This window comes from Tyto alba, unplaced genomic scaffold (assembly GCF_018691265.1).
Source record: "Tyto alba isolate M040663 unplaced genomic scaffold, T.alba_DEE_v4.0 Super-Scaffold_21, whole genome shotgun sequence".
NCBI lineage: Eukaryota > Metazoa > Chordata > Aves > Strigiformes > Tytonidae > Tyto > Tyto alba.
In genome coordinates, this window is record NW_024881295.1 from 1,123,033 (window position 1) to 1,147,288 (window position 24,256).

General features: G+C 47.1%; 1 protein-coding gene across 1 annotated transcript; it reads right to left on the reverse strand.

Annotated features, from left to right (window-relative positions):
• Nucleotides 1-7,963: 7,963 nt before the first annotated feature.
• MFAP5 (microfibril associated protein 5) lies at nt 7,964-22,515 on the reverse strand. The gene is made up of 9 exons (XM_032984148.2): nt 21,894-22,515; nt 21,431-21,493; nt 18,662-18,709; nt 17,481-17,516; nt 15,781-15,816; nt 14,972-15,007; nt 14,160-14,247; nt 13,654-13,727; nt 7,964-13,103 (listed from the first exon to the last, which is right to left on the reverse strand). The coding sequence occupies exons 2-9, from the start codon at nt 21,489-21,491 to the stop codon at nt 12,982-12,984; spliced, it is 501 nt and encodes a 166-aa protein (XP_032840039.1). The 5' UTR covers nt 21,492-21,493; nt 21,894-22,515; the 3' UTR covers nt 7,964-12,981.
• Nucleotides 22,516-24,256: the final 1,741 nt, after the last annotated feature.

Sequence of the window (24,256 nt, forward strand, 5' to 3'; positions counted from 1 at the left end):
TTCCACAAAGATTCATCACCTTATTTTGAACAACAGACCCAACACATAGGTAACGCATTTGCTCAGGCACATCTGCCAGGCAGACCACTCCCATTATTCCCGTCCTGAGTGTAAAAAAAATCTGTACTAGAAGTAGAGGCGGCTTGCTGTCTAGGACATGGGGCAAAGGACCTTGTCCCTAGAGCTGCCAACTCATCTTGTGACACAGCTGTGACATGTTATTGCCTGGGGAGGTTTCAGCAGTTTCATGACAAAGCACTGCCTTTCCTGGTGTGGGATATGCAGCACCACGGAGGTATGTGAAAGCTGCGAGGATGTGTATCCTCGAGGTGGACATCACCAGGAGGGCAGCGTGTGGTAGGGGGGGGTTGCAAATGCAAATCTAAAGCACTGTGGGGTGAATGTCACTGAGGCCGTATCTAAGTTAGATGAGAGCAGGGATCCCAGGTCATTAGGGGGAAGGAGAAAGGAACGAAGGCAACAGTTCAGACAGTGTGGGAGTGCCACTGGGAGGGTGGGTTTATGAAACCTGTGCCCCTGTGCTGTGCACTGCTGCATGCCGAAGGATTGTAGGTGATGCCACTGATGCACAATTGCGGGCATCTTGTTGCTGGGTGTGCAATAAGATTATACGTTATTATGCATTTTACTAGTAATTTGGCTTTCCAGGTTTGCACTGCAAAGTCTTTACCTGGAGACTTGACTCATGGTTTATTTTTGTTCCACTGTTGAGCTTGTTTTGTTGCTGGAGGATGAGGCAAATTAGGGTGAAACTATTGAATTGAGTACATACTTTTCAACCACAGTTCTGTGAGTGCCTTTCATTCCTGCACTGCAGATTTCTGCTAGTCCAGACTGGGTCTCCTTAAAGGAACTAACGACCCTTGATCCTGCCTCTGTGACCCCACAATTTTTTCTGTCGCCACCTGTATTAATTCACCCCACTGTGTCTCTAGGCAGCAACAGTTCCATTCCTTGCTCTGAGTGACTGACATCTGCTGAGACCACCAGCAGGAAGGGAGGAAAAGGGCTGGGCTGGGTTAAGGAGATGGAGACCTAGTGAATGGCTTCCCCATCATGAATGCAGGTAAGAAATGTGACCAAAGTCCAAGTACTTGCACTGAACATTCTCAAATGTCTTCTCCAGCTTGAGGCTGTGACATGTTTGTGTCACTTACACTAAGAAAAACACAGAGTCTTCAATCAAAGCAGAATGCTGAGAGCTGGGGCTGGGAAAGTACCCACCAGAGCTGCTTGCACCTTGCTGCTCCCCGTAGCAATGCATGCAGCTCCAGCCTCCAGCACGCCCTGCCCTTCTGACTTGGCTTCTGACTCCATGCTGCACAGACCTGGAGAGCACCCTCCTTTTGCACAGGGAGGCACAGGCTGCATTCCAGTGTTACTCCATTCTCCTACAGCTCAGCCCTCTGGTCTGGGCACCCCAGCCCCTGCTCCCAACCACATCTTCCCCCTCCTTAATGGAAGTTACTGGCTCTGTATCTCTGCAATCATCTGCTCATCATGGGGAGAAACTCGGTTTTGCACCACAGTTTTTCACAATGAGACTCACCTTCTAGCTGTGGTTATGGTTTCACAGACCAAAGTTGCCTGTTATTAGCTCCTGTTTGTGCAGTTGCTGCAGCTCGTGCTACTCGGTGCAAAATGAGCTTGCACCTGGGGCCTGGGTGATAAATCCTGATTTTAATTCCCCTGTTGTTTTTGGAGAAGTGGCTTTCTGGAAGGGCTGGGACAAAAGTGCTTGGGAGCTCGCTAAAGAGCAGCATGTTGCATGGTCTTTGGCTTGTGGTCGTGTGTTGAGTTCCCCGCAGTTGTATTGTTGGGTGGAGGTCTTCATGAGCAGTGCTCTTACATCTTTCAAAGTTTTCTTATCAATAAAGCAAGCATTTTGAGAAGATTCAAGATAGCCTTGCTACTTCTTGTCTTCCTCCCCACCCCGGAGTTCAGAGCTGCTCTTGTGCTCTTATAATTGGCCACATCCAGAAGGTTTAAGGGATGCCACCACTAACCTCTACTCCCTAATGTCAAAGTGTCAGAAAGTAGAATTAGGGTCTTCCCCCCAAACCCGGATCCTCTTGGGAGATGATCCTTAGGCCAGTGAAGAGAGGGAGAAGGGGATTGAAAAGTGATTCTCATTGCGCGATAAGCATCTCCATCTTTGCTGTGATACCTCTGCTGTTTTACTTCATCGCTAGTGCACTGCCATACCTGGCTGTGCTGACTGTGGACATTGGTTATTTCTTTAGCCATGACCACATGGGAGACTCCCAAATTTCTGCTGTAAGCAGTGAGGTCAGAGTTGTGACACACTTGAGCTAGCTGTCCAGTTAGGGGAGGGTATCCAAGAGTCTGAGAACATCCCAGCTAATTTAATAGAGTTTAAAAATACCCTTTCATGTTCCATCTAAAAACATGGCTTCCTCTTGGATGAAAAGATTGGTGGAAGCTCCTAGAAAGCAGAGGAGAGAAAGAAGAGGAAGAATCTGAAGAGGAAGCAAAGACCATGGGAAACTACTGATTCTGAACTATTATTATCAGAACTTTTAATTCACTGATGCCCATTGGGCTTAGACAATGCTTGTAGCATTGCTTCTGCTTCCCACTCAGATGTGGTCCCAAAACAACTATATCTCACTAAAATATACAGCTCTTGCATTCACATACACAACCAGTTAATTTCCCTTTGCCCAAGCTGTACTCACTGAGGGGACACCACGTCCACTCATCTTGTCTATAATATCTGTGCAGGTACAGGTAGGGTAGGGCACAGGCACATTTACTTTAAGGTGGCTAGCTTGGTCACATCCTGATCTGGAAAACTGGTGACAAGACCAAAAAAGCTCACAGATTGGAGAGGCAAAAATGTACCCTGAAGCGGTACCCCTGGGGACTCTCATGGAACAGAAATGGCAAAGAGGCTTGCAGGGAATATGAAGAGTTCAGATGCCTTTCCTAAACTAAACCAAAGGGAAATTACAAAGATTCCAGCTGATGGAGCAAGAGAAATGATGTAATAAGAAAATTACTTGTGACCATGGTGTGGAGAGTCTCAGAAATGACTGCATTCACACTTCAGCAGGCAGAAAAGAACTTCTTTTGACTCCTTCCACAGCAAGGACCAGGCTGGAGACTAAGTCTAGGCTGTAGAAAAAAACAGGTTTTATTTGTTAATCTATAATAATGGCCAATGCAGCTTACTCCAGCTGATCCGTGCTATTGGGGTACCAGACAAGAGACATAGTGACGTGTAAGGATTTTCTGGTGGGTGTGTTCTAATACCATCTAACTTTGGTGCTACAAGGGAACAGTCAGAGCAGTGAGCCCCACAGGAATGTCTTCAACATGGAGAGGCTTTGTAGGTAGAAGGCACCCAGTACAAGAGGTGTCATGCTGACACGTGCATTGGTGTGAAACCAAAACCTTGGTCAAGATGTCACGTTGGTAAGCTGTGCTGCCTATCATGGTTGAAGCAACTGCTGCTGCTGCATGTGCCACTGCTGCTCCAGCCCCTAAGACACTGTCTAAGAAGCCGGAGAAGGTGTCAGGAGGATCCAAATCCTGCAAGCCCCTGGTCTCCAGGAAGAGCTAGTTATGACTGTTTCCAAGAAGCACAGAAGAAATTTCTCTCACCACTCTGAAAGGGAACTAAAGTCTATGTAGTACAGAAGGACAACAGCTACACCAAGTCAGGGCTCAGGAGCCTGGACAAGGGCAGCACAAGAGGACTTGGTACTTCTAATTCCTTTAAACTCATCAAACTAAGAGGAAAGTGCCAAGAAGGCAGAAAAAAACAGGAACCACCTGACCCTCGACTGGAACTGACAAGAAGCCCAGATTAGCTGTGGCTGTGTAGGAAATCCCAAGGAAAGCCAAGAAACTGGCAGCCATCACGGCCAAGAAAGCAATCAAGACCTTAGAGACTATGAAAACTGACAGACCAAAAAATGCAAAGATCCAAGTAAGGACAAAACATTGAAATCTGAGGCTACCAAACCCAAGGCAGCAAAATCTTCAGTGGCCTCAGGCTGAGAAGGTAATGCACAAGAAGTATATGCTATATGAGCACAGACAAAGTGTCCTGCTTCAGTGACACAGAGTGCAAATCCTGTAATTGAACCACTGGTTTTCATCATGTTTTGCATTTTTAAACACAGTTTCCCCAAGGGAAGATAATTAATTGTAATAATTAAAATTCCTTGTATTATAATATTTAAAATTCCTTGTATTGCCATAAAATTCAGGTTTTGTATGAATAAAATATTTCTTCTTGTTATTTTCTTCAATTGTCTGCAGCAGTATTCTAGGGAAGATGGAGAAAGGGTCTGCTCAGAGGTACACAGGAAAAAGAATAGAGGCAGCAGATTAAAGCTATAACAAAGGAATTTCTAATCTGACATCAGGGAAATATTCATAGAATCATAGATACTTAGAATGGTTTGGGTTGGAGGGGACCTTAAAGACCATCTAGTTCCTGCCCCCCTGCCCCGGGCAGGGCCCCCTTCCCCCAGCCCAGGGTGCTCCCAGCCCCGTCCAACCTGACCTTGAACCCTTCCAGGGAGGGGGCAGCCACAGCTGCTCTGGGCACCCTGGGCCAGCGTTTCAACACCCTCACTGTAAATCATTTCTTCCTTATATCTAATCTAAGGCTACCCTCTTTTGGTTTAAAGCCATTACCTCTTGTCCTATTGTTGCGGAAACTCCCAAACCAATTAACAATAAAAAAGCAAAATTTATTTTTTTTGTACACAATTAATCCACAGTCTGCAAACACACAAACAGCAGGTTCCAATGTCTGTAACAGGAGAACAAACTGTCACCACACAAACGTCTAAGGTTTAACAACAACCCGAAACACCAACCAGGGGTTTAACGACAACCCAAACCGCTCAATCACTCACCTAGTAAAAGGTGAGGGCTCTCAACCTCGAGGAACATCTCAGGGCAGCGTCCCAACCCATAGGAACCCCGAGGAGTCTCTGTGGGCAGCGTCCCAACCCAAGGGGAGAGCCCTTCCCTGCAGCACGCTGCTCCGGGCGGGACGAGCTCCAAATGGCTCCCCCCAGGGACTCCATTGATACCCTCCCCGCGGGTCTCCATCGATACCCTCCCCCCGGGACTCCATTGATACCCTCCCCCCCGGGAATCCATTGATACCCTCCCCCAGGGTCCCCATTGATACCCTCCCCCCAGGACTCCATTGATACCCTCCCCCCCGGGACTCCATTGATACCCTCCCCCAGGGTCTCCATTGATACCCTCCCCCAGGGTCTCCATTGATACCCTCCCCCCGGGTCTCCATTGATACCCTCCCCCCGGGACTCCATTGATACCCAGGCCGAATCTGACCTGTGGTCAATACCAGCCCCAATTGGCCAAAGACCCCAACTGCTGTAAAGCCCTGAGAACAAGGGCACAGGGAAGCTCCAACAGCCAGGGAGCCACAATTACAGTGGGTGGGTGCACCTGCCACACCTCTCACTACACTCCCTGTTAAAGAGTCCCTCCCCGTCTTCCCTGTAGCCCCCTTTAAGTACTGGAAGGCCGCTGTGAGGTCTCCCTGAAGCCTTCTCTTCTCCAGGCTGAACAACCCCAACTCAGTCTGTCCTCATAAGGGAGGTGCTCCAGCCCCCTGATCATCTTCGTGGCCTCCTCTGGACCCACTCGAGCAAGTCTGTGTCCTTCTTATGTTGGGGGCTCCACAGCTGGACACAGCACTGCAGGAGGATCTCATGAGAACAGAGTAGAGGGGGAGAATCCCTTCCCTTGACCTGCTGGCCACAATTCTCTTGATGCAGCTCAGGATACGGTTGGCTTTCTGGGCTGTGAGCACACACTGTGGACTCACAGTTAGTTTTCCATCCACTAATACTCCCAAGTCCTTCTCCACAGGGCTTCTCCCAATCCACTCATGACTCAGTGTGTATTTGTGAATGGGATTTCCTCGACACATGTGCAGGATCTTGCACTTGGCCTTGTTGAATTTCATGACGTTTGTATGGACCCACCTCTCAAGGCTGTCCAAGTTCCTACGGATGGCCTCCCTTCCCTCCAGCATGTTGACAGCACCACACAGCTTGGTGTCGTGGGCAGACTTGCTGAGGGTGCACTCAATCCCACTGTCCATATCACCAACAAAGATGTTGAATAGCACCTGGTACCAATACTGACCCCTGAGGAATGCCACTTGCCACCACTCTCCACTTGGACATCAAGCCTTTGACCGCACTTCTTTGAGTGCGACCATCCATCCAATTCCTTATCCACTGAGTGGTCCATCATTTAAATCCATGTCTCTCCAATTTAGAGACAAGGGTGTCATGTAGGACAGTGTCAGATGCTTTGCACAAATCCAGGCAGATGACATCAGTTGCTTTTCCCTTAACCACCAATGCTGTAAGCCCATTGTAGAAGGCCAGCAAATTTGTCAGGCACAATTTGCCCTTAGTGAAGCCATGTTGGCTGTCACCAATCACATCCTTATTTCCCATGTGCCCCAGCATATTTTCCAGGAGGATCTGCTCTTTGATCTTGCCAGGCACAGAGATGACACTGACTGGTCTAGAGTTCCCTGAGTCCTCTTTATTTCCCTTTTTAAAAATGTGGGGTTTTCACCACATTTTTCCAGTCAGCGGAAACTTCACTGGACTGTCACAACTTCTCAGGTATGATGGGTAGTGGCTTAGCCACTTCATCCACAAATTCCCTCAGATCCCTGAAGAGAGGCCAAAGTCTGCTCACCTAAAATCCAGGGTAGCATATCTGCTACGCTCTGTTCTCATTGTCTTAAGGATCGTGAACTCCGCCATTTCATGGTCACTGCAGCCAAGTCTACTCTTGAGTTTCACAGTCCCCACTAGCCCCTCCTCGTTGGTGAGAACAAGGTCCACCACAGCAGCTGTCTTTGTTGGCTTCTCCACCACTTTGACAAGGAAGTTATCATTAATGCATTTCAGGAACCTTATGGATTGCTTATGCACTGCACTGTTGTCCTTCCAACAGATATTGGGGTGGCTGAAGCCCCCCATGAGAACCAGGGCTTGTGAATGTGAGGCTGCTCTTGTCTGTCTATAGAGGGCCTAATCCGCTCAGTTTATCTGCTCAGGTGGCCTGTAGCAGACACACACTATAACTTTTATTGTACTTGCCTTTCCTTTAATTCTGACCCATAACCTCCCACTTAGCTCTTCTTCCAACCCCAGGCAGAGCTCCACGCACTCTAGCTGGTCATTGACATAGAGGGAAATACTCCCCCTCTCCCCATCTCTCCTGCCTGTCCTTCCGAAAGAGCCTGTGTCCTTCCAGTCCAACACTCCAGTCATAGGAGCCATCCTACCATGTCTCTATGATTTCAGTAAGATCGTAGCCCTGCAGGTGTGCATGCATCTCTAGCTCCTCTTGTTTATTCCCCATGCTACCTGTGTTTGCACAGAGGCATATTCTCCATCTTAAGTGTGGTGCAGCATTGGAACAGGTTGCGGATTCTCCATCCTTGCTGACATTTTCAAAATTCAGCCGGACAAGGCTCTGAGCAATCTGATTAGCTTTGAAGTTAGATCCACTTGCTAAATTTCAACATAATTTTATCCATGATCTTAACTGGGAAGGTGTAAACTCAATAAGGACATTTATTTAAAAAAATGAACAGCTTCAGGTACATTAATTCTTATATCTAAGCAGGTGTATTCTCACTTTATTTATTATTTAGACACATTGAATGACCTATGTTTATTTATTACTTTTTTTAGTTAATATCTAATCTGTGACAAGCTGTATTTGTATGGAAAATGCAATCTTACTAAAATGCCCAAAAAAGCATTCTGAAAGAGGATTTATTCATTAAATGAAGCTTTGCTCTGCTGATGACTTTCAGCAATTCATTATTTTTATATACTTCAACATAGTAGCAACAAGTACATGCAATTTGCATTTCAACTGATATAATTTATATTATTGAAAACATTTTTATTTCAAAAAATCATTTACATTAATAACAAAAGTAGGCAATCAAATTCATTCATGATGTTTCACACACCTTTTTTTGTAGTTTTTTTTTGAATGGACTAAAATCCAGCTCTCTATTTTGTGGGAGTTTATTCTAGCTTGCTGTGTACAAGGGCTGAGGATGGCAGGGAACAGAATGAGACAAAGCAATATGCTGAAGGTCAGAGAGCAGGAGGTGAAGAGGAGATCCAGAAATGGAATTCAGATTTTCTGTGGACAAACAATGTCAGACCATGTGGTGCCAGGAGTAAATGTTATGGGATCATGCACCTTTAAAATCTTCTTTTTTTTTTTTTTAAAAAACCCAGCAATTTGTATATAAAAGTTAAACTTTATAAAATTCCTTTTGGTTTCAACCTAGCTATTCTTTACGTAAAAGAGGTGCTCTTTTCAGATGGGTTGACGGCATCTCTCCCCTCTGTGAAGGACAAGCCCACACCCCAGCCAACTGTGTGCTCTTGAGGAATCCCTCCAAAGCTGAGAGGTCTGATGACAACACGTTTTGTTCATGCTGTGTGCTCTGGTGGACAAGATCCAGGCAACATGGAGCTTCCAGGTGACACGGCAGCTGCTTCCAACAGCCTCCCCAGGCTTTCCCATAGCACTGCCCTCTCACTTGTTTCTGCAACGAGGTACTGCCACCTCAAGACATGCAGCTGCTGTTCCCACAGTGCACAAACTGACCTGAGGTGCCTTTTTCCCCTCCCTGCTCTCACCGCTATGTTCTTCTCTTCAGAAAATCCTGAGCTTGGCTGCTGAGGGAGCCACAGCATGTGAGAGCTGGAGGGCGAGAGAAAAGGAGAGCAGACACGGGCCAAGAACTGCCTCCAGCCCCACTTGGTAATGCCATGTGTCACCTCACTGAGCACCCCACTTCAGCCCCACTGCCCTCCTTGCCAGGTTTCTTGCTCCAAGATGAACATAGGAACACAGAAGAAAGAGAAGCGATAAGGGAAATAGAGGCAGAGAACAAAGAGGAGAAGGAGAGACGGGAAGGTGGAACAACCCTTGCTTTCCAGGTGCTGCAGAAAGCTCTCAGTGTGACCAGCTTCCCTTGCAGGGAGCTCCAGCTCCCTATGCCCAGCAAAGTGAGGTACTGCTTCAAGCTGGGGATCAGGCATCAGAGCCCTGGCCTTGAAACAGCAGCCATCAAAACTTGCAACACTGATTGGTACTCAGGAGACATGACAGCAAAATGAGCAAGATGCACCATTGTGTGGGAAGTGACTGCAGGCCATCTAACTCTAACTCCAGGTCAGAAGAGTTTATGAAAATCAGCCACAAACTCTTGATCGCGTGTCTAAAATGGGATTCTGTCAGCTTTCTTTGTGGCTAGTCCAGCTTTGTGAGAAACAGACCTGGCTAGAGATATATATAAAACCATTTCCCCAGCTTACAAGAGAAGGCAACATTCAGAGACCAGCACCACAGCACCATGACAATTCAGGTTGGAATGGCAGGGGAGATAAATCTGTGTATGGGATAAAGGCTAATGAAGATGGGGAAGTCTGTCTGCAGACTCCAATACTGTAAGAAAAGGGAAGAATAAACTGAATTAGAAAAAGTCGATGGCATATATTGTACTCTGCTCACACAGATGGTAGAACATGCCAATAGAGGGACAATGCAAAGGCCAAGAGCTTGACCCAGAGTAGGGTTGGGCCTGTGTAGATGGGAGAAACATCTACAGTCACTAGGGCTGAGGCTGTTTTCATTATAACAGTCTGAGACAGGGCCACCACAGCATTAGCTAGGAAGGAGCATTGATTCTAGGGAATAGTGCTGTGCAATAACCTGCATTGTGTGGTTTAGTCCTGAAGAACGATGGAATGCTGTCAGAGGCAGTTTAATGGGTATTTTGGGCCACAGCCACTTTTGTTCTAGGAATACCATCTAAATGCAGACTTGACTGCTTGCACATGAAGACACTGCCTAGAGTCGCCCATGCGCCCAGTGCTCCATCTTTTTGACCAAAATATGATGTACAGTCAGTGCCTAATGAAACTATGCAAAAGTCAAAAATTCAATGAAAGAGAAACTTTCTTAATACTCTTGGCTTAGATGTGTAATTTTTAATGCAGTCTTTCAGTTATTCCCATTACTGAGTTAAACGCCTTTAGTGAACAAATTCTTCTTTGCTTATGAGATGATTTATCACAGCTCTTCTCTTATTTCAGCCACCTTACCATTTTACTTGGAGATGATAATTCTCCATGAGCAAGTCATGAAACATGCACAGTGAAAAGATGTGTTCTCAGCACAGATCTCATGGGCTGGGAGGTGTTATCTCTGTTCTCAGCAGCTATCGATTGTGAGGAAAATCTAGCACAGCTATCCATGGGAAAAAAAATGGTGAAGATAATTTTCTGTATCTCCAGAAAAAGTAATGACCTCCCAGGAAGATCTGTGATTTGTGACTTAAGGGAGGGTGGTAGCGGAGGACTGGGCTAGCAGGGAGCAAAAAGGTCCAAATGACAGACTCGGGCTGGAGTCAAATCTGCCCACAAATCTGGAGGAAATACAGCTAGAGACAAATAAACCCAAACACATGAGAGTTGCCAAGAATAACAGGAAAAAAATTTTTGTTTAATATTTTTGTGTGCATTATATGGACTCTAGCATTAAAATAGTATTCTACTGGAAAGGAGCACCTCTTCCTGTTCCTGCTGAAAGCAAGCAACAGAAAGGCTTCTAACCATTCCCCAAACTGTATGAATGTTAAATCTCTATATACTGTACAGTAGCTATGTTATACAGTTATATATCTCTATCTCTATCAGTTTACATTCAACTCTAAATACAGAGTGGAGACTTGGCCTAGTCCAATTTCTGAGAGCTCCCTCTAACATCGCAGTTCCATCCTACCTTTCTCCACATAGGAAAATTCCACAGGCATCCCAGCATAGAAGTCAGTGGCTGCCAGTGGCTTGAATGTCTTTGAGATCAAGCTCTCAGTGCCCTCCTCTCTACGGAAACGTGCACATTCTCAATACAGAGAAATTCCTCCTCCATCCCTAGTCTCATGAGCCTTGAGTACCCAAGAGGAGCATCATCCTCTGTGTAGGGGTGCGATGCCCCTACGTAGAGGATAAAATTCCAGTCAACGCATAACTTGGAATTCTTTCTCCTGTATACTAGGTTAATATAGAGAGATTTAGCCCATATATGGCTAATTTTGACCTTATATGGAATAAAGCTGTGTCTGCACAGGAGGTCTTCCCCTACACAAAGGATGTAACCAGCTTTTTGCTGCATATAGCAGAAATCTGAGTCCTGGGGAGAGGATCATACCCTGCTCTGCTCTCTTTTTTTTGGACATGTCTGCCTCTGTGCAGCACTGTCCCCTATATTGTCTGACCCTGGCTCTGTGCAGCAGACCAGTGCTCCTGCAAGGCCAAACAGTACTCAGTTCAGCAGCAGAGTATATTGTGTGGCAGGGGTGAATGCCTACTCTGTCAAACTGGCTTTCTGTTAATTGGGAACAACACTTCAGAGATCTTAGAAACAGAGTCTTGCTGATCTGCTGAAGTCTGCTAAGCAGCTCATCTCCAGTGCCCCACACAATCATGCCACTAAGAATCACACAGAGTGATTAATATACTTCAGACATCTTTTCCCCATTTACCCTACCCAGTCTTATAGTGAAAACTGCCCACACACCTGGAAATGTTCTCCCTGTATCTGTAAAACTAAGTTCTCGAGCAGACCACGGACATCCAGTGCTACTAGAGCGAATTCTTTTCCCCAGGTTGGCCTGCCTCTATAAGTGCTCATACCTGCAGATACATTTACCTCCACACCAGCACCTGGCTCTGTGCCAGCACAGCCAGAGAACCTGCAGGAAAACCCAGGGTTCCCCGATAGCGATTATTCTCCCACACCCCATGCCAATTTGTGACTCCTTTCTGCTTTATGCAGCATCTCTCAGGTCAGGATGTAGAAACTCAAGTGGAGATATTGAAAGGAGGCTCAGCAACTGGAGAGTGCGGAGGTAGCCAGGCCAGAACAGGTCACTAGGACAAGCTAATTCATTGCAAGTTCCCAGTACTGCAAGGACACACAGGTTCTTCATTGGTTCTCTTGGGCTTAGGAGTTGTGACAGCCATACTGACTGCTCCCTGGAACTTGCCTGGAATGGGCATCAAGAGATTTCTTCAGTGGGAGCAACAGAATGAGGGAGAGGAGACGAGGGAGAGGAAGAGGCAGCAGTCTGTTCCAACATAATCTTGAGAAAAATATAATGCCATACTAAATCCAGAATTCTTCTTTTTGGTAGCAGTTGTGTGTGAGGGAGGCAATGGGCTTGAGACAAAGAACTTCCCAGAGGTAGTTATAAATGATCTGCTGACATACAGGGACAATGAGGTTTGCCTTGGGTTGAGGACAGCTCATCTCTCAGTTCTGTCACTTTTCTGAGGCCAGCAGACACAGGAGCAGGCTGTGCTATGACACAGCAAACTCACTGGCTCGGGAGGACCGGAGAGGCTCAGGCTGACTACATCATACTGATGCCATGCAAGAAACCTAGGCCAGGAGTCCTAGGGCATAAAAAGGTTTGCACTCTTCCACCTATGACGCAGTTTAGGGCATCTGTACCACTAGAGACGACTAAATCTTGTTCCCATGTCTGTCTCTTCAGGGGCAAAGTAAGAGAAGATGCAGGACATTTATAAGGACCTCTGGGAAATGAGCAGTTGGTGGCCTCTCAAACAGTTTGGGAAAAAAGAGGGGAGCATCCCATATCCTCAGCAACAGATTCAGAAGATGACAACAGCCACCATGACAGACTAGCAGAGAGAGGACTCTGTGTACTGCAGCACCTGAAGAAGAGGATGTGGGGGAAGGCAGACAAGCAAGGAAACGGTGGGGAAATCACAAAAAAGAAGGACTTGTCTTGGGCTGTAGATAGTGGATGATGATTTCTCTTCTTTCCCTTCCTTTTTCTCTCCTACTGTTGGTAGCTCACAGAGCATCAGGCCTTCTGCGCTGCTGCTCCAGGAGTTGTCTGCAAGGGAGAGGCAGCGGTTGCCCAGATCGGCGGAGACGTCGAGAAGGAAGGCCAGCCAGCTGGCGACAGATCTCATCTGAAGACATAGCAGACACACACAGGTTGACAGATAATCAAAGCTTCCTTCAAATCCTTCATCACCAGAGGTACATCCTTCACTGCATCAACAAAAACTGTTGGAACTGCTGAATCCTTGGATATATGAGGCAAGTGAACAAGTCCTTAGGCTTTCATTAATTTCCCTCTGGTTTTATTCATGTACAATACATATTAAAATCACTCATATTTTGCTGCCACAAAGACTGCAAAAGAAATCTAGACTGGATCCTGTTTCTATTAATGAATAGAAATAATGAGAGTTACTCTTTAACCTCAAAGGAATGCAACTTTGAGTAAGGGTGTGTTTGGGTCTAGTAGCGTGTGATCAAGATTCAGGAAGGTAGAGCTCTCATACTTCTTGGTAGTACTTCCCAGTGTTTTTCATGGCACGCGTACTGGATGCAAGGCTGCATTGCATCAGAGTTCCCCCAAACTACATATGGATTGGGGCTGGGTGATTAGTTAGCTTGGAGACTCTATCAGATGGCTGCAACTCTTCTTCTAGGCTATCTTGTGCTATCACTCACCTTGCATGACCTCATTCTCCTTGCAGACAATGCGAGAGCACACCTCCTTGTTTATTATGTACATGCGACGCACACTGAAGGATCACCAGGAACACGCCAAGGACAGCAGTGAAAGGCACAGGGACCCAAAGAAACAAAAAAGGGATACAGGCAATAAACATGTATATTCACTGTTGATGAGGCAAATACTAAATTTTTAGGATTAGCTAGTGTAGAATAAGGCTGCTGTCAATAGGAAAGTAACCTTTGTCAAGACTTCATGAACTGGCCAAATAACTTAAAAATTATTACAATATAGGGCACATTACAGCTCCTTAGTGCTACACAGATAATAGTTATTGTGCCCTTTTAATTAATCTCCCTAAAAGGACACTCTAAGGACAGGATTCATCTCATCAACTGGTTCCTCGATGAAACCTCTAGTCTTCAAAGGAAACAACTTCTGAACTGGACATGTTGTTTCTGGGGATTTTTAGGGCTTTTCTTAGGGATTGCTGGTTTCTTACCTTGTAACACAGAGGTAGCTGATACATTGCTTCACTGGTTTGTGAACAGAGTAGAGGCGTGTGCAAGGGAACTTTTCTTCACGACAATCTGGGAAAACACACACACACATGGGTACAATCCAGCATCATTGGCAGGTGCACTCATTCTGGCACACATATAACCTCATCGCTAGCTACTGTCCTCCAGGCTTCTAGGAAAGGCCCCTACCCTCTATTTTCCACTCTCTTGTGAGAGATGGGGGATGGCTGAGAGAAGAGGAAGTCAAGGCAGACACTTCTGATCCCCTTGCCTCATAAGACAAAAGTACCGGAAAGTTGAGCGAAATGCAAAACAAGCCCATTGGGAATCCTCAATACAGAAGGCACATGCTGTAAAGGGGACAGACACAAATAAACAAAATGTAAATTGTAGTTGCACGTTTTAAGATGTGTTTCTAATAGATCTGCAATCTCACACTTCAGGATAAGAATATAGTTTCTTTCTTTTCTGGACAATCAACCCCGTAGCTAACTATGATGGGTTTTCTTGCATTTCCTTCTGAAAATGGTCTTGGCCACTAACCATGACAGAATATTGACCCAGTGTATCTGGTTTGGTGATCTGTCAGTTCCTCCCCTCCCAGGCAGGCCATCCAGGGGAAGTCTTCAGCTTCCACTACCGTCATTCTCCAGTACTTCTAACTCAAGGAACAGGGTGAAGGGAATTTTCCAGGAAACAAAGCTCAGTGCCCAGCCAGCACCTGCCTGAAGAGTTAACAGGGTCGGTGAAAGTGGGTCTGGGAGTGGGGTGCAGGCAGCAAACTTAAACATACCTGATGAAGCTGTTGTAGTTTCGCTGTCAGACTGAACTGGAAGACAGAGGGTAGCAAAGTTAGTGTGATTTTCCTAGACATCAGCTTACACAAAAAACAAACAAACAAACAAAAAAAAAAAAAACAACAGAAAAAAACCTGGAAAGCTCTTTCAGGATCCCACCATTATAACTTCTAGTATTGTTACTGACGTGAAACCGTAAGAGAAGGTACAAATACAATATGAATCTAGTGCCATCTACCCAGTCAACAATGCTAAGAATCTGTCCAAGCTTTACCATAAAGCATTACCACTACTGCTCAAAATTACACTGTAAGGGCATCTTGACTTATAATCCAAAAGGTCAGGTAAATTTATTTAGTTGATGTAATTGCCATCCATCTAAGCAAAGGAGCCTGTGACTGCCTTTTACCAAGGAACAGTGACTCCTTTAAGGAACAGTATCCCCAGACTGCTGGTTAATTAATGTCCATGACAAGGGGTCAAAAGGTGGTTGGTTTGTTGTTCCCACTGTACCACAGTAAACCAGTACATTTTATTATTTATCCAGTGACAAACTGGAAAGGAACTCAGAGGACTGCCAGGCACAAGTTTTCATCAACAGTTATAGAGGATTTCTGTTCACGTGCCATAGTGTCAGCCAGAAGCACAGACAAAACACACGAGCATGGACAGAAGGAGTCTTCTGGGCATCAGGGATGCGATTAGGGGCAGTGAGGGAAGGCAGGATTCTAGGTGTGCAAGGGGCTGAGCAAGGAGAGGGAAGGGGGGTCCACAACATTTAGCTGTGAACTGAGAATAAACTCACCAGGACTAAGAAGCACAGGTGGTGTGACAGCTGCAGCTGGAAAAAGAGAAGATGTTCTGAGAGATCTTAATTTGAGCTTTCAGCCTCTTTCCCTCGCCCACAGTTCTGCTGATGGCTCACCACTCCTCAGCAGTAGTCACCCAGCATCTGGTTCATCGACAACGCTGATTGCGATGTTGTTATCAGATTTGTCACAGTAACTGCAGGATTTCCCTGCAAATATTCTGAGTGTCCTAGAGCTGATGGGATGCTGTAGAGCATAGATGGGTCCTACGGCATGTCCTTTGTGAAGAGTTTCTTCTTGATCCCTCAACAATAAGAATTTTGAAGCTGAAGTCTGCTGTAAAGGCTTCACATTTAGTCTTTTCAGATTTCGATGTAGGTTAGCCACAGACAGTCTGGTCTGGACACCGAGTCTTATCTACCCTCCCACAGACTGTCAGGTCTCACACAGTGAACATGAGACTGACATGGGTTGCTTTCACCTCCCATCCCCACCAGCAAGATCATGCACCTTGCATATACAATATTGTGCTTCCACTTCTCTCCTCCAGTGTTGTCCCATGACAGCTGGTCAGCTTGACCCACAATACTCTAACCAGCTGATAAGCAGAGTCACAGGACAGAGGAGAGACCATGGAACTTCTGGCCTGGAGAACGGGACACCACTCTCAGATGAGCTCTCCTACACACACAGCACACTCCCCGGCAACAGCCAAGTGCTGCTGCCTCTTCCTTTGTCTTTTGAACCATATCATCGACCAGATGTGTTCTCCCTCTCCCCTGCTCTGCCCGGTTCCCCCCACCTCTGAGGGATGTGTTTGAGAGACTGCCCCAGCAGAGAGAGAAACGATTGCTGAGGCCGATGGTGCCAGATTCGAAACAGGACTCTTACGGAAAAAGTTGGGAGGCTCCTTCTTGAGCCTCTGGCCCTCTCTTCCATTCCCCATTGTGAATCCAGCAGGATTAGACTATCTTGTAAATGCCTACACTCCCATCAGCTCTATGTCCTTCCCCTGAGTTACCTCCATACCGAGACTTGACTCTCTAAGGAGGCACACTGCATGCTACAGGTGCCCATCTTCAACTGCCCTCCATCTACCCAATCTTTCACATACATTTTGCTGCTCCCCAGCAATCTCGCTGCAGGCATGGCAGGAAAGACAGAACTAAAGTAACAGTATTTCCACCTCCCCATCCCACCACTGCTCAGAGTTTGCTTTACTCCCGTCTTTTGGGTTTTTTGCCATTTCTGCCTCCTGAGCATGATCGCTAGATGTCAGCAGATACGGGCACAACCTGTGTCCCAGTGCTGTCCAGTTAACTTATGAACCCGACCAATTTATCTTCCTCGTCATTTAGTCTCTTCCTTCCCGCAACCTTCTCTGCAAGCCCAGGCTGCATGAGCTTCAGATTTCATGGCTTCCTTCAGTGCAAACAGCTTCAGAAAGCCCTGGTACACCAGGTGAGATTGGCAATTCCTTGGACAACAGGCCATTAAGCCGTCCCAAATTCATCTCCCTGCACAGAGCACAGAAAGGACTCCCAGACATCCCTAAACACTGGAAGAGCACTGCTATATGTCAAAAGTGGGGAAGAGGAGTTTCTGAGCATAATGAGTAATTTCTGGGACTATGTAGGCAGGAGTAAAGGTGAAAAGGGGAAAAGAAGTCTGAAGTTGCTAAGAGATAGGAGCTTACCAGAGGTGCTGATAAGAGAGCCGGTGCTAACTTCACCTGAAAAAGAGAGAAGGTCCTTGAGAGAGCTTGTTTTTACTTTGTGGCCCGTTGCAGAGCTAGCCATAGCTAGCTGGAATTACCTTGGCCGTCATGGTAAGCACATGAAATAGTAGGATCCAATCCAGTAAACACATAAACAAACACAGTACCCCCATTCCATCCATATCCATCCCCCCTTTCAATGACTGCCCTGGGACTGGATTTCTTGATGTATATTGCATTAACTCTTACTGAACTCTGGATTCATATTCTGACTTCTCAGATATGGCAACTGTGGGCATCTTGATGGAAAAGACAGACATCTGAAATGAAGGCGCTGATGGCTCCCACAGCAGTAGGACAGACAGCTGAGGCACCCGCTGCAGAGAAGGAGGGAGGCAGCTCCATAACCCAACCTTGACTGCAGAAATTCATCAGCAGATGAGTTTATTTGAAAGGCAACTGATGGCAGAGCTGGAGTAGGTGCGATGGAGGGATAAAGTGTGAAGGAAAGGGAAGCTGGGTCGACACATTTTGGACTGGCTTCTGAATAGCATTCTGGGAAGCCCCAGATATTGCACATGACATCAGAGCTGGGACATGTCTGATGGCTTAGCCAGGGGCTTCAGTGTGAAGAATAGGCAGACCCTTGGGGTCCTTCTGGGTGCTGAAGTGTGATGCAAACATACGTTTGTTTTAGCTTATCGTGTCACAAAAATGTAAAAAGGTCCAGAGGGTGAGAGCAATTCACCTCCAACAACATGGCCAGTATGAAGACCAGTCAACACCCCTTCTCAGTGGCTTCACTGCTAAAGCACCATCCCACTTGTGCATCCTTTTCCTTGGGATTTTCCTGAGCAGCATTAGAGTTCCCTGAAGAGTTATCAGCTCCTGTGGATCTCCCACTCCCTTGACTGTGAACATAACTTCATGCACTTCAGCTAAGTGTTCAGGACCCCAACACCAGTGAATTATTTGTAAAGAAGACACAACACTTAGCAGGTTGTCTTGGAGGGCTTGTTTAATCTTCACTGAAAGGCAAGCTCACAATATTAGCAGCAAGGAAACAAAGAACAGCATCTGCAGTTAAGCTGGCTGTAACTGCCTGGGACAACTGGGTTACATGAGCAGCCTTTAGCACATAACATGCCTGTAATACTTACCAGTTGCACTTTCTGGTTCTTGCCCATTGACCACCCACGGAAACCAGTCTGCAAGAGAAGAGAGCGGCATGAAAAAAGGACAGAGAGAGGGATTTCTATACTCTGCAGGCTTTGTGAAATTTTTATGAGAGGCCTATCTGTCCAGGAGACACCACTGCCCTCTGCTGAAAGGAGAAAAGCTCTCCTCTCAGCCTCCACTGATGGCTGGGTTTGTTCTTTGAAGACTTGTGCACACAGTGAGTCCTGATCCCATCCTTGCTTCTTCCACCAGGGTCAAAGGCTAGGCACAGGGACGAGATAGTAAATACATCCACATCTGCTACTGGACTTCACATTTCTGAAGCCCCAGTTGATACATTTTGAAAACAAATTGCATGTTGCCTCCCTGCTCTGGAGGCTGGTCAAAATCCCTATCCCCTTTTTGTAAGAGGAAACTGAGTCATGAAAATTATTTGCTTGGGGTCACAGATTGAGTCATCAGCACAGTAAGAAACCGATTGAAGATCTTGTAGCTCCTCAGGCAAATAATTATCTGGTCCCTCACCCTGCCTGGCTATGGAGCACAGAGCAGATCTTTCCTCTCTCAGCCCTTGGGCGCACTGGAGAGGGAGAACAGTGAAGGCTTGCCTGTGCGTGCTGTGCAGAAGAGGAGAAATTGAATCTGAGCAACTCTTCGTTTGTCCAGATATAAAGTCTGAGAGAGCTGCTTCCTACAGCAGCCAGGAATACGAAAATATTTCCTGCTAGCCACAGAGGAGGGAAATGTCTCTGCAAAACTGGGGTGGGATGAAGGAAGGAGTTGGCAGGAAAAACACAGCGATCTGGGGCACTGCAGGGATGTGTGCAAGACCAGCCCAAAAACTAGTACACCCTGCTACGTCATAGGAACTCAGCCTTCAGCTTTCTGGTGATGGGAGCGCTGCATGGGTAAAAACTCTCAGGTCTGGAGCTTCTGTCTTAATTCTTCCTCATTCCAAGAGCAGTTACTCGAAGGCTGCAGAGGGACTCTTGGGAGCTCTATATAATCCTGCTTCGCAGCGTTACAGGAGTCACCGGGCCCCGCTATTCCGTTCCCCACCCAGCTGCCAGCAAGGGTGCAGCTGCTGGTGGCTGACCCAGGGAGAGCCAGACACGTATCACAGCTTAAGTGAACAATGTAGTGCAGCCCCAAACTTTCCCTGTTCTGGCTAATCTCTTAACGGTAACAACTACAAGAGGAAAAAATATATTGAACACTTTCTGATTGTTTCTGATACAAAAGGAAGGACACAAATTCTGAAACCATTGCAAGGGCCAGCAGTGCCAGATTTGAAACAGGAGTCATATGGAAAAAGAGGGGAGGCTTTCCTCCTTTTTCTAACATTGAAAAGTCAGCTCTTACAAGCTTTTTTTTTTTTTTTTTTTTTTTCCCTCCCTAGGAGATAACTAGAAAACTGGTCCAATTCTAAAACAATTCTAAACACAAGTTGAGTGAAACCTCTGTGTATGAGGAGACAAAAGAGGCAATTTTCTTATCAGATTTTCAATCACTTGAATTTATATTTGCTATGGTACCCAATTCATATGCTTTATAAATTGTACTGTGTTGTCCAAGTTGCAATAAATTCATCCTGGAGGTCTGACAGAACTAGAACCCTAATTCACTGAATCTGTAGCTCACCTAAAACTGAAAAAGACAATGACAGACCAGTTAGCAATTCCTGTTGTTTTCCATATTAAAACAACAACAAAAAAACCCCACAGAAATGCTAAAACAAAATACACAAAAGTAAGAAATATTCTTCTCAGGCCTCCTTCATGCATCATAAAAACGGCAGCCTTTTTTTTTTTTTTTTCCTCTATAGGCCACATACAAACTCCTCTCTTGGATGCCTCACTGATTTATAGTAACAAACATGACCTCTGCTGTGCACCTTCACAGGAAAAAGTGGTATTGGGAGGAGAATCAAGTTTCAGCATGAGAGGAAGACTGAGAAGATTGGGTTAGATAGGTGTAGTCATCTGTCTCCTACATGCAGTCTTTCCTGGGTGAAGCTTTCTCCATTCACTGGAATTAATCTTTTGCTGCCTGTTCTGAGTCTTCTGACTAGAATGTCTGATGCTGCCCTCTTGTTTTGCTGCTTTTTGTTTTGTTTTGTTTTTTTTTTTAAACAAATTTGAACCTAACTGAATTTTTTCCAAAGTAACTTCAAGCAAAGATGTGGAGCTATGAAACAGAACAACAACAAAAGCAGAGAGTGATTTGAACTACAGAGGTTATGTTTCTCAAATCAGCTATACCAAAAACTACAAGACCTCCCAGTAGCTGAGTTACCTGGAGTGAGGTCATTCCAGCAGGAACCACTAGTGACAGCAAATACTTCACAGCTATGACAGACAAGTTTTGTGGAACACTGGGAAATGCTCTGCAGATTGTGCAGAGGTGGTACAGCAGTCTATAGTAAATACAGAGCACAGCTAACCCTCTTTCACAACTTGACCTGGCTGTTTTGCTTATCCAAACATCCCTCCAGTGGAGGCTGTGGACCACTGTCTCTTGCCACTCCCAGTACTTAATGGACAGTGGACACATCTGGGAACCAGTCACCAGTTCCTAAATTTCTCCTTACACCTCTATAACAACCTTGCTTTTCCTGTTCGCTCCCCCCCCCTTCACTCTCCATCTACATGTCTCTGTCTGTCTCCTTAGGTCATTGCACATTAGTCTGCATAGGAAACTCCATGGGGATGGGATGGAGAAGAAATCCTCTCCCTGACATTAGGACTTACCAGCTGGGGACAGGGACAGTGCTAAGAGACACAACAGTACACAGGCTCCAGAGGTCTTCATCCCTGTGGCGTGGAGGAAAGAGGCGTCAGAGGGAAGCTAAGGCAGGAACAGGGATACCCTCCCCTATAGCACAGAAGCTCTTTGCTTGCTGCCTCCTTTTCCCTCTCAAGACCATTTAGTCTTCCCAGCCTCCCTCCCACCTGTCTGTCTCCTAATATGGCCAGTTTTCCAGGTGTTTCTGAAACATTTTGGACCGAACATATTACTCCATCTGCTTGCTTTCTTTTTCCGCCTCCTTTCTCCAGTCTCCATCCCTTTTCTCATCCAGGTGGCTAAGCCCTCCTACACACACATCCCCAGCATGCAAAGAAAAGTTTCCCCTCGTTATCTCCCTCCACTCTCTTCTACTTTTAAATGAACTTGAGGAGCACTGAGAGAAGAGGTAGGGTCCCCATCACTTACTGCAGCCCTCTGTCTCCGCTCCCTTCAGCAGCAGACGCTCTGTCCTTCTCCTTCAGCGGTTCCCCCCACTTTGGCTATTGGGTAAATCACATGCAGCCACACCCAGAACACGTTCTACTTTTGGTTGTCCTCAAAATACGATTTTTGGGGAAAGAGAGAAAAAAAAAAAAAAAAAAAAGAGAGAAAGAAAAAGAAGCCAGCGAGATGGTGGGACGTGGTGTCATCATGCATGTGGAATGAGGGGGGGGGAAGGGGAGAGGCGCAGCAGCCCACACCCTCATTCCAGAGTTTATTATCCTCCGAAGGGAGCCCGCTCCTCCCATTCCCCCAGGACGGCCCAGCACCGGGGACGGATTCTCGTGTCTCCATTACACATCGTGTCCCGTTTCAGCTTGCCCTCCCACGCGGCCCCTCTTCCCCGGACGCCGCTACACCCAGCCGCGTTTCCCCACTCAGCTGCTGCCTCTTTCCACCCCGGTCCCTTGGTCGTCCCGTTTTCCTGTTCGCCCCTCCGCCCTCTCGCACACGGACACTCTGCGGGGCGCACGTCTGGGTTTGCCTAAACGACGTGCTCGGCTTGCCACGGTGCCGGGACGAGCTCTCCCCTCAACACCCCCCCACACACACCCACCCCCCCCCGGTCCCCCCCCAGGCTGCCGCGCTCCGGACACGCGGCCCACCCGGCACGCCCCGCAAGCGATGCTCCCCCAGCCGCCACGGAGCCTCGGCGGGAAAGCGCCGGGGGGGGGGGGGGGGAAGCGGGGGGGGGGGGGGGGGGGCACCGGCGCCCCGCGGGCAGATGGCAGGCCGGCAGCCAGCCAATCGGCTGGCAGCAACAGCGATGACATCACCGCGCGCTGCCCCTCGCCCGGGCGGGCGGCTGGAACCTCCCGGCGGGATGGGGATCAGCCCCCCCCCCCCCCCCCCCCCGGGACCGGAGTGGTGTGCGGGGGGGGGGGGGGGGGGCGGAACGGGAACGGGGGTCAGTTCTGCAACGCTGTTGCCGTTCTGGCCAGTCTGAGAAAAGTCGCGGGGGGGGGGGGGGGAACAGGGAAAATGTGTGCCAAAATAAAAAAAAAAAAAAGTAGGAAAATGGGAGAGACATAAACTGAGGAAGGAAGAGGAAGAAGGAGATCTGACACTCGCTGCCATCCTTCGGGCTCCTTTGTGCCTCCAAGCGCGCTGCATTTTGTAAGCGAGGGAGGGGCAAGCCCCTGGAATCCCCAGGAGTAGCCGCTCTCCCCTCACCCTCCCTCCACCAGCCCCAGGATTCCCGTCTCCTGTTGCTTTCTCGGAGACTTATTTTCACATTGCTGCTTCTGGAATTCCACCCAAGGGTCTGAGGAGGCACTGGCTACACGATGCCCCTTGTATGAGCTCCAAGGCCCAATCCCAGTCGTGAAGCCAAGGAGAAAGCTAAGAAATGACCTGAGCTCCCCCCCTCATACAGCAATAAAAGCTAGAAACTCTGTAGGGGAAAGCTGTGTCCCCTATGGCTAATCTTATGGCAGCTAGGTAATCCTCGTTCTCAACAAATTGCTGACGAGGAATAAAATCCTATAATGCCTTGTACACAGTTACTAAGGAAATCCTTGCAATGTCCTTGCTGCCACAAGAGTCTCAGAAGAGTGCTACTCACCTGTGATGTAACTGAAGCCACCGCTCCTTCCTTAATAGTGCCTGAGCGTTGGTTGTGGCAGTGCTCAAGAGGTCAGATAGAATTACTGCTCCTTCTTTTTTCTGGTCCTCCCAAGACTCATGGGGGGTGGGAAGTATGAGAAGAGGGGTAGAGGAGCTGGGGAAAGCTAGGCATTTTCCTACTCACCTAGGCAGCCCTGTGGACCCAAGCACCATCACCCTGTTTCACTGGAGTGAGACACCACCATTCCCACTTTCAGGGACTGGCTAAAACTCACTCCACCAGAGACACTCAAAAGGTGATTAAACAACCAAAAGAAAGTGATGGAAGTTATAACTGCACACTGGTTTGAGGAATCCTCTCAGATCCTTGGCCTTTTCTGGACATCCATATAGCAGCATGTTTTGGGCTACACCTTTCCACACAGTTTGGTTTGTTTTTTTCCTCTGTGCCTCTGTATTGCCATTCAAGCCTCTGTTACTGCTTAACTGGATAACTAAAATATCTTGAAGAACTTGTATGTTCTGAACACATTTATTTAGAAACTTTAATTGATGCCAAATGTTTCGGTCTAGCAATGTGTTGATGTTACCACCATCTCCCACAGAGCACAGGATTGATTCACCTCTAGTGCTGGGCAAGGTTTCTTCGGATTGCTTTGGAGCTTTAAATCCTTTTTTCAAACTGGAAGACTGTGCCCTCCCACAGATGCTCAGTGAGGGTA

Coding starts and splice junctions, on each gene's coding strand:
- MFAP5 (XM_032984148.2), bottom strand. CDS start 21,491: ATGAAGACCTCTGGAGCCTGTGTACTGTTGTGTCTCTTAGCACTGTCC. Junction 17,517..18,661: donor AGAACCAGAAAGTGCAACTG/GTAAGTATTACA, acceptor TCTCTTTTTCAG/GTGAAGTTAGCACCGGCTCT. Junction 15,008..15,780: donor ACCTGTGCTTCTTAGTCCTG/GTGAGTTTATTC, acceptor TCTGTCTTCCAG/TTCAGTCTGACAGCGAAACT.